The following is a 10,859-nucleotide window of genomic DNA, read 5'->3' as shown; positions in this document are numbered from 1 at the left end:
GTGTGCGTGTGCGTCTTGTCAAATATAGTAACATTAGTGTATGCTGCCTCTGTCTGCCTGCAGCTCTCCCACTGTGACAGAGAGAGAGGATGAGGGAGGTGGAATACAGAGTGATAATATGAAGGAGTGAAAGCTGGGAGAGAGGGAGTAGAAGAAAGAGAGGAGAAAATAGAGAGAGATAGTGGGAGGCGGTGAGAGAAATAGAGAAGAGGTTGGCTGGAGAAGGATAGAGGTAGGAGGGAGGCAGAGGAGAGGGAGGGAGGGAGGGAGGGAGACCGAAAGAGACGTGAGAAGGAAAGCTGTAGCAGTGGAGGGAGGGAGGCATCAGCTGATTTCAGTGAAGATGAGAATCTCCCTCTGCCACATGGGCTTTTCTCCTCCCTCCATTTTTTCCTCGTTTTCCGTTTTCCTTTTTTCTCCTCGCGTCTCCCTCGCTCGGCTCGGTTTTCCTTTTCACTCTGCTCCCTAAAGCAGCACTCATAAAGGCTGGCATGGTGTCAGCGCATGCATTCGTTGAGCGCGCTCAGTTGTGTGGCATTGGCACATATAACAGACGTGTTTACATGCAACGCTCACGTTGGTGGACTAAAACGGCCAAATTGTGAATCAGTGTAGGTCAACACGCTGTCCTTGGTGTCAGCGTGTGTGTTTGTTAGTGACGGGAAGCACAAATGTCCCCTTTGGACGACACCCGTGACAGTGACAGACAGGTGGACAGAGAGTGGGGGAGTCGGACGGATGTGAGGTGGGACACGAACTGTTGGCGGGATTGTTTTTGTTTGCACACAGCAAATAATTACTTGGCTGCTACTTTACATGGACTGAATCATAGTACACACACACACACACACACACACACACACACATTGTGCGGTTAATGAGCATGTGAATCATTTGGCGTCAGCGATGCCTAAGGAGACCCGTTATTTCCACAAGGGATTGAATCAAACCTGTTTTTACCAGCCAAGTGTCCTTTTCTCTCTTGCACTTGTGATCCAGTTGTTTTCATAACGTATTCATTTTTATAGTCTTGTTTTGTACACATAATTCACACTTCACAGGGTTTCGTTGGCAGTTCATATACACACAGGTGACTGCATACACCACAAAATACACGCTGTAAATCAGACAGCTTTATAAAAGTTGATTAAGTCCAAGTTTTTTTGGACTCTGCGGCATCATGAAAACAAAACACAAATTTCCGGTCTGTGGGGTGCGATAATAAATGTCATCCAGCTGTTCTGTTTACTGGTCAGGAGCAGCTGCCTGTGCACTTACTAGCACACTAGCACATGCTAGTTAGAACACTACCTATGTTATGTTTATTATATTATATTATATTATATTATATTATATTATATTATATTATATTATATTATATTATATTATATTATATTATATTATATTATATTATATTATATTATATTATATTATATTATATTATATTATATTATATTATACTATACTAAGGGCGAGTATGCATGTTCTCCCTGTGTTCGCATGGGCTGTCTCCGGGTTCTCCGACTTCTTCCCACAGTCCAAAGACATGCGGTTACGTTAATTGCCCTCAGCTAGCTGGGATAGGCTCCAGCCCCTCCTGCGACCCTGAATGGGAACAAGCGGTAGAAGATGGATGGATGGATATTATATTTATATTTATGTTACATATTAAACTGCACTCTGGTCTCCTCTTCAGACGTCAGTGTGACTGTTCTTCCTGGCAAACAGAAATCTATTTCTCGCGCCATTAGCTGCTGCCAGTGTTCTGTTTTCATAGGACACATTCTTCTGTGGTGTTGAGGAAAGACGCAGCCAAGGAACTGTATGCTGTTCCACATGGATATTGTGACGTGTGTGTGTGTGTTATCCCACAGGGGTAATCTGCCCCCCCCCCCCTCCACAACAGGGCATTGGTCAGTGACCAGAGTTAGCCACCATGATGCATCCAGCTGTACAGATGGCTGAGCTCAAGGACCTTTTAGCCCAGTGGTCACTGGGTATTAGAGAGAGTGCTTCAAGGTCTGCAGCAGTGAAAGAGTAGTCATTCATCCATTGTTACACAGTCGTTAAAACATAGTCATTTTAATTTTGTCTGTAGAATTTAGACCTTTGTGACCATCAGTGAACTGCTGGCAAGGATGATAAACGTTGTTGCTTTGATTTCACATCTGTTTGACTTATTTTTTCAGTGTCCTTGCAGATTGGAGCAGATGAAATGACATCTGTCTGGGATGTAACCTTCAGGTGAATCATGATCACTGTGAAGAAGGTTTCTTCACCTTGAACTCTTGATCTCTTGATCATCAGGTTTTTTAAATTGGTATTTTGGTCATAGAATTTGCAAATGAAGATGATTTTATAATTAAAGCAGCAGTAAAAAGTCAATACTGTTAGTAAAGTATATATAGCATGATTATTGAAATATTGTAGTTTAATGGACAGCTTTATTGGACAGCAGACAGACTGTGACAGGCCAGTTTCCTCAGGCAGCCTCTTAGAGACTTAGTTCAGTGAGGTTTTTGACTCTGGATAAAAATCCGAGGGAAGCTTGATTTATTTGGTTCATTTTTTTTTCAAAACTGTTTATGTGTCTGGAAAAACGTCCTTCTGGCGTGGGATTCATTGTAAGTGCCAGCACCTTCTGCTAAGGCAGGTTTTATGACCATTGCTGTTTCATCAATGATGCAGGAAATACGTGTGATGAAAGATGATGACTGTCAATAGCTTTGGAGCAGGAAAGTGTGTTTTTTAACCTTCTGTCTGGCTATTATCGTCTCACCCAGCATTGCTTCCCCCGCTGCAGGAATACTGGATTATTAATAGTCTTGGTGGTATCACTCAATTTCTGTTCTCCTTGCTGTTCGTTGCGCCTTATATTGATGATGCATGAATGTAAATCCACTATATTGCAGCACACGTTTGAATCATATTGGTGGATATCAACTGCTCCCAACATCTTTTTTCTCTTTTTCTTTCTTACGAGTCTCTTTCCTTTCCTCCATCTTTCCCTTATCCTCTGTCTCTTTACACTCACCCCCTCACCCTCCTCCCTCAATTTATAATTTACTGTGCTATTGGGTGAGTGTCAGTGAGATGAATCGGCTGTAATTTTTGTATTAACACCAGCTCTAGTCAGGCACGTTAAGCACTACAACCACTACTTCCTCCATAGACCAAGTGTCTTTAAAGTACTATCCATCCTTTACACACAGATTGAGATGTAATATATGTCTGTGGTGTCAGGAGTCATTGGTGTCAATGTTTCCGATCATCTGTGATCTTCATATTGACAGACAGTTTCATGGCCCCTTGGTCAATATTGTCAGTTTTAATTGTCCTTTTTTAAGTCAATAAAGTTTTAGTTTATTCCTTGAAACACATTTTTTCAGACAGGGTTTCATTGAATAGCCTGATATATTACAATGACTCACATTGTATTTTAGTCTTATTTGACTCTGATGCTTAAAGCGCTTGTATCTTGTAAAAAACAACAGGGTTTGATTAAAAATACTAATAATGAATAATGAAGACCAGTGTGGAACAAATGTTGTTAATAATCTGATGAAATGGTGCTATGTGCTTTTGTAAAACTAATAGGGCATAACATTACCGCGAATATTCTATGAATGGTCTCAATTTAGTGATGACATTTTTTAGTTAAATTTAGTCTCACCCTGATTTGAAAACAGGTAGAGACAACTAAAACAGAGCCATCTGGTCCTGGCCCACACTGTATAATGGTTAAAGAAACTAAGTGTGTGCAGCCAACCTTGTCTGTTATATTTTGTCTAACACGCTATATGTCACTGCAGGATAAATTAAGTGGTACATTCAACGGATTATGAAGTATTTTATGTGCGCACACTCTCAAAGTTTATCCCCTTTGCCGAGTCTCATTAATGCGGCCAAGTTGATTTGTTCTGAAAGGCTCTGAATTCATCACAGCCAGACAGATGGTAGAGAGGGATTTCCTAGAGGACAGGAATAGGGAGATAGTGAGTAGAGTGGGACAGACAGTAGGCGAGAGAGAGAGGAAACCAGGGGAGGGTGGAAGGTGGAGAAGAGGTGAAATAGAGAGAGAAAGAAGATAGAAAGAGAAAAGGGGAGGGGACAGGTGAGACTCCATCAGCTTTTTTAGAGAGAGCAGGGGTCAGAAAAATAGAGCTAGGAGAGAGGGAGGTCAACCGAGTCAGAAGGTGGTGACAGTTAAATGTAAGTTTATGGTGAGACATCAAAAAGAGTTCACATATTTAAGAAACTGCTGGGTAATTGCTTTGGATTTCAGTCTTACGGCCACATTATTATTGGATTAATGAGGTGATGAAAGAGGAGCGGAGGCACACACATACACACACACACACAACCTTGTTGACCTCTTTTTACATTATAAAAGATTGAGTAGGTAATTGAATTCCACACTAAATTAGTGTATCAAAATGTCACCATACTTTTTTTAAATTCTTGAGGATGAACCTGAACAAACTACAAACACAGAACAGACAAAGAATCTGTGGTTTATCTTTACTCTGTTTCTCTCTCTCTCTCTTACACACACACACACAAGGAGGAAAATGTCCTCATGTCTCTCCACTATGAATGATTTAGTGAGGGTGTCTTCGTCAGGGCTGCTCAAGAAGTCTGTGAAACTAGGTTAACTTAAGGTGGTGTATGTTCTGCTGTCCTAAAAGGTGCACATGCCCATCTATACAGGGACAAAAGCATTTCTTTTTCTTATCTTAAAAACACAGACAGAATCCTCCTCCCATCCTCTATTCTGCCTCACTGTGTGTCACAGTTCTACCAGCAGTGTAACCATTTGTCTGAATCTTATTGCATTGTAATTGTTCCATGGTACACAAGCCACATGTGCATCCTTATACGGCCGGGGTGTGTTTGTGTCAATGCTTTTCCTCTGCAGACAGTCCAAAGCTTTCGCCACCTCCATTATTTTAATTGAAAACATCACGTGCGCCTTTGCATCATTCACACGCAAAAAAAGTTGCGCATGAGAAAGTGAGAGACACTTCTGTGGAGTGAGAGAGTGAGTTTTTTTGGTGAGAGAGGCGAGAGAGGCTGACTCATCATCCCTTTGTCCAATCCCAGGCTTCTGCCTGTTGCTTTGGTAACGTGATGTCAGTGCAGCCTCTGGCGAATCCTCTGAGGCTAGCGAGCTTCACCGTGGAGGTGTGCATGTGTGTTTCTCTGCCTCTCTCCTGAAATTGTCCCAACGAAAGCTAATTCTGATTTTATTTTGATCGGACTTAAGGTGAAAGGTCAAGTGTAATTGTTAAACAAGTTGTTAGTTGTAAATCATTGACGGACAACAAGTGTGTGTTGCGTGTGCATATGTGTGTTACTTTATATATAAGCATGCTGAGTTCAGACAATAAAGATTCCTGTCCTAAAGGGTCATTCTAAACATCCTTTATCCAACTTTTTTTCTGTGGAATCTAAAAGAATTTGCTCTTAGCGGCCGGAGACGAGTTTGTTGCCTGGCAACATGAGTTTATTGAACGCTCGCCATCAGAAAGTCACAAGATCTGCTGAGGCTTTGGTGAGCACCGCGCTGCTGCTTTTGGGAATCGCAACTAGTAATGTTTGGTGTTTAGGTCATAAGGTTAGTTACAGTGGTTCTGTGTGTGGGATAGGACATATTAGTCAGACAAAGGAGGACCTCATACAGCAAGGTTCAGCTTCTGCATTGCAGATTTTACAAGAAGGCTAGTTCCTCAGTCTGCAAAAAAATAACTCCTACAATGAATATCTTGTGATAAGAAAAGAGTTTCTTATTGACCTTATTGAATTACAACATAATGACAGTAAATATACTAATAATTTTGTGAACAGTGCCTTTACTGAAAAACTAATTAATAAAATCGGATCTGTGAGGTTTAATTGATTTTAAAAAGCCGTGCCAGCACTGTTTGTGTGCAGATTAGCATGACTGAAAGCTTACTTCACTGAGCAGAAGCACTGAACCGCATCGCTGCAGAAGTGAGTTAGAGTTAATAATCACTAGGAGCACACCATAAATATGTTGTAAAGCCTTTATTTTAAAACTACAAACCCTAATGAAGAGAATCTGGATGGAGACACACGTGTTGAAGAGCTTTTCATTAGGTCAAACACTGACATATTAAAAAGCATAGGAAAGGTGCTGTAAATATGGGGGGTCAATGTGGATTGTCTCTCAATGAATGTTGACATTTGTTGATAATAACTGTAATTGTGTGTTTGTGGGAGAGACACGAGTGACATTTCTAAGTGAGTAAGCTATAATCTCTGTGCACGTCTTTGTTGGTGTGACTGCGTCTTTGTCAGTTTTGACGGCTAGCAAGCGGAAAAAAGAGACAATATAAGAAGAGACTTGATAAGTCTTTGACATTTGCTCAGATAAACAGTAATCTTCTTGTCCACAGCCTTCGAACAAACACACAGACACAGCTTTTATAACTTCAGACAAGATGCACACACACCTTCTAATTTTGCAATAATCCAGAACAGTTTCCAACAAGCATTTAACAGTTTTTTTTTAATAAAGTTGACCCAACCAGAATAATGAGCTGACATTTTGTCTCTCTCACCTTCGCTGTGAGGAGGATGGGTCAGATCTTACCATGTCCCTTTCTCTCCGTCTCACCTCCCGCTTCGAAATTTTTGGAAAACACGCATAAACATGTAAAATAATAAATAGTCTCATGCACATTAATGCAGCCGTGCACAACCATTTGATCTCGCTCTCTGTATTATTAATAGCCACGCTCAATGGAAATGAAAAGCGCTCCCAACTCATAACATTATTAAACATCAGTTCGTCCTCTTTCATCCTCAGCCTTTTGTGTTTTTCGTTTTCTGCCCTCTATCTCCATTCATCCTGCCATCATTCTCTTTCACCCGGGCCACCTGACTCCATTATATCAATTAGTTTGGTCCTTTGATTACAGGCTTTGTTGCTGCCCTTTCTGAGAGTCACTGTGAGTGCAGGTGTGCAGCCCATTCTCTACTTTATTGCATTGTATGCAATACACAGAATGACTTTGCGTGTCCCTCACTTGATTTCCCTGCTATGTTTTATTGTGTCTACTACTGCATTGTATCAGTGTGTGTGTGTGTGTGTGTGTGTGTGTGTGTGTGTGTGTGTGTGTGTGTGTGTGTGTGTGTGTGTGTGTGTGTGTGTGTGTGTGTGTGTGTGTGTGTGTGTGTGTGTGTGTGTGTGTCTGTGTCTGTGTCTATGTGTTTGAGAGAGTGAAAAGAATGAAGTGACCTTCTCACTATTGGCCTTATTTTCCATGTCCCCTCTGTGCCAAGAGACTTTGCTTTTGCGCCACTTTAATTTATTGACTCTTTCATTCTCTCTGTGTATTTCCTTGTGTGCATTGCGGTATTGTGTGTATTATATTTAAGCCCAACTGCAGGGTCTTAGGGAGCAACGGTGCTACTCACTGGTCTTTTAACACCAGCTGACCTCCCATGTCACCTCTGCACAACACACACAAACGAACTAAACCATGTTAGAAATGTGTGAACGCTGACAGGCACCCACTGAGAGCAGCACAGTCCCCTGTGGCTGTCATTAAAAATACACAACCTAGAAGTCCAATGACCTCTAAAAAGTATTTTGAAATTAGCTTTGGTCATTGTCCCAGCTTTATTTTTAGGACCTAAAACGTACATGAGGGCAAAATGTAATGAGGCAGCAACGCAGTGAAACTCAGCCTTTTAGTCTGTTTGCTTCTGTTCCCCTCTTCATTTCCCTTCGTTCACACTTCTCATTCTGTTTCATTAGTGTAATGAACAATTAACTCTGCCTCTCCAATGCTTAAATTCTTTATTTATTTCATTATTAATTCATTTCCGGTCAAATTGTTTTTCCCCGCGATTGGCTCACACTGATTGCAACACAGGGTTGGTCTGCAAAGCCACACACACACACACACACAGATCAATGTGATAGCTTTAATTAGATTCAGCCTGTCAGCCTCCAGCTCAGAGACGTAAGGACGGCACATAACTGGTGACCTCCATGCACCAGTAAGGGCATTCCAACACCTTTATCAGAGATTATGGGGAGAACGATGTGTTCAAGGTCGCTAACACAAGTACAGAGACAGGGTGTGAGTGTGTAGGAAAGTGCTTCCCGAAATACCCAAACATCACATGTAGAACATCACATGGCGTGTCACATGTGCTTTTGGTATGAACAACATGACGCTGACTTTCCATCCTTATGTGCACTATGTTCATAATTCTCTATTCTGTGGACACCTGTTATAATATTCTGGGGGTTGTGACCTGTCTCGGTAGATACACAACTCCATAATCAGCTTAACTCTTTTCTGTCTACATGACTGATTACAGGCTGATTACGGTCATGATTTGGCATCACAGCTGATTTTGAAGAGATTGGATGGCATCCGCAGACAGGGACACATAAACCAAAGATGCATGCAGGCGCTCACAGATCAAAACACAAGATCAGACACACGTCAGCGCCTTTGTTCTATAACCAAGTACAGCTTAGGCTACTTTACCCATAATTCCTCATCTAACACAGTCTATTAGGGATAATTGAGTGAGCTGTGTTCATAGCTAGTTCATAGAGGTGTTCATATTACTTCACTTATCATACAGATGTGAATGGAAACTAACTTCTAGTGATTTATAGCGTACTGTTGTTGCTTTGGACAGTAGTGTTGTCATCCAGCAGTGCATATCTTGAGTCTAAAATATTAAAAATAAGTCTGAAACTACCTCAATTACCTGAATTGGCACTGTCTGTGTTTCTTTCCGGCAGCATTTGTTGTGTCTTGCCATCTGTTGTTTTGCTTGTGATAAGGCACGTTTTTGCAGAATGATTTCATTAGAGTTTGATGAACGTGTTTTTGTATCTTTACTTTGACTGGTCTATGCCAGTTGTGGGCAGCTGACCCCCAAAGCTTATATATTCTTTATATTACATATGCATTAGCTCACATTTAGTTAATTTACAATCCTTGTCTGCTTTAGCAATTAAGCAACATAGTAGAGTGTGAAGCTGTTGTTGTCTGTATTTCTCTCCTGAGGCTGTTTATTCCTTTGTTTTTAGTTAATTCTCACACAGCTACACATCTTAATTTGGTGCTGTGGCCATGTATGCCTTGTTGTTTCAGGTACAACAGTAAAATGGATTTGTTCCCCACTATTTCCTGTTAAAAACCTTGTTGCCACCTAATTGTGTTGTAGTAATTGTCCTTCCCCGTGCATGTTGTACATGTGTCTATTTTATTACTATGTGTGACAAAGTTTGAAAGGATGATGTCTGCAGTTCCCTGTGTTTACATGAAGTCCACTGTGGTCTTCCTTAGTGGGAAGCTCCCTGGGAGAACAACTCTGATGGTAATATGAGGTGTCATGTCTTCGCTTGCAGTGTGTGTGGGTGGGGGTGCATACAGTTTGTGTGCGCCCAGAACTTGTGCAATTACAGTTTCTTTTAGCATTAGGATGCTGAAATGCTGACGGATGCTGTCCTAAGCTGACACAGCCACATTCCACATTGAAACATACAACACGCTAATTCTCTGCTCAGTGTTTTGGGGCTGTGTTCTAGTCAGAGGGAGGACACACACATGCCCGTGAACACACACAGCCACACGTAAAGGAGGTTTGTTTGCACAGCGGAGCCTCCTAAGACCAGTTACTGTGAAAGGATTTTGAAGTTGAGTTCTGAGAAAAAAGGTGATCTGCACAACAGGTTGCCTTCTCCTCCTCCAGCCTGGGAGGCAAGAGAGAGGTGTAGTCTCTCAGTCTAACATTAATCGCCTCATTAATGTTCTCTCTGTCTCTTGAACTGCTGGAATTAAAGTGTCCCTGTCCATTTATGCCACAGTATTTCTGCTACCATCATTACTAATCACCACCACTTAAACTGCAAATATTATCACAGCAGTTGCCGGTTCTAGTGAATTTATACAGACGCCTAGGAGCAGATATGGCATCGTGCTTTAGAAACAAACTGGCTGTGAGGCACAGAAGATTAATTTGCAGTTTTGTGAATCATTTTTATGGTGTGCAGCATTATTACCAGAGCGATGGGATTACTTTAGCATTAGGAATCTCCAGCATGTACGTTTTTGCTCGATCCTGGATAAAGCACTTAACCACAAATAGAAAGTTCTAAGTTTAGGTTTGCTTGTTATTTTTTTCCCAGAGCTTTCTGTTTGATGAGCCTAATCACTTTTGACACCAAACATTTAAGCCAACATATGCAAAGTGGTCCTTAATGTACTGTTAATGATACTGCTAGCACACCCATCAACAGCCTGTAATACTGTCTGATTGCATCAAAGGCATCTGGGGTAAAATTAAGGGTTTGCCACTGAGTGGACACTGTTACATTAGTTGTTGTTTTTTTTATTTGACGCCTACCTACTGTAACAGTAACATAGGAAGGCAAGGCAGCCACTAATACTGTGGACAGTTGTCTGTGCTGGACACAAACAGTGGTCTTCTTCTGCCTACCCTTCTCTGCAGACCTTTTCTGCCTCCTCATCCTCATCCTCTAACTGCCCTGTCACTCTCTGTCTGTGTCTGTGTCTCGCTCCCTGCCTGCAGCCATTGGTGTCCAGATGACTCTGGAGATGATTGAGTCCAGGTTCTGGACTATCGGGGCACAGGTACGTGCAAACAGGACACAAACATACATGACACAAACAGAAGCATAAATTAAAAAAAACATTATGGTGATATATGGTTTGCAGGATACAACAGGTGCAATAAAACACAATCTAAAGCCATTCTGCATAATATACTCAATCTTTTCCCAAGTATAAAGGCTCTTTAAGGTTGTTAGCTCTCATACAGTGGTTATTTCATCATGGTAT

General features: G+C 41.4%; 1 protein-coding gene across 8 annotated transcripts in view; it reads left to right on the top strand.

The window, feature by feature from the left end:
- Window positions 1-10,859, top strand: part of cacna2d4a (calcium channel, voltage-dependent, alpha 2/delta subunit 4a) — a 57,150-nt gene that overhangs the window by 36,642 nt on the left and 9,649 nt on the right. For all 8 annotated transcript variants that reach the window (XM_055511117.1, XM_055511118.1, XM_055511119.1 and 5 more), the window contains one exon: window positions 10,591-10,652. In XM_055511117.1, the coding sequence (XP_055367092.1) occupies window positions 10,591-10,652 (62 nt within the window). The remainder of the gene's footprint in view (window positions 1-10,590; window positions 10,653-10,859) is intronic.

Source organism: Betta splendens, chromosome 9 (genome assembly GCF_900634795.4).
Source record: "Betta splendens chromosome 9, fBetSpl5.4, whole genome shotgun sequence".
NCBI classification, from domain to species: domain Eukaryota; kingdom Metazoa; phylum Chordata; class Actinopteri; order Anabantiformes; family Osphronemidae; genus Betta; species Betta splendens.
This window is presented reverse-complemented; position numbering and strand designations above follow the sequence as displayed.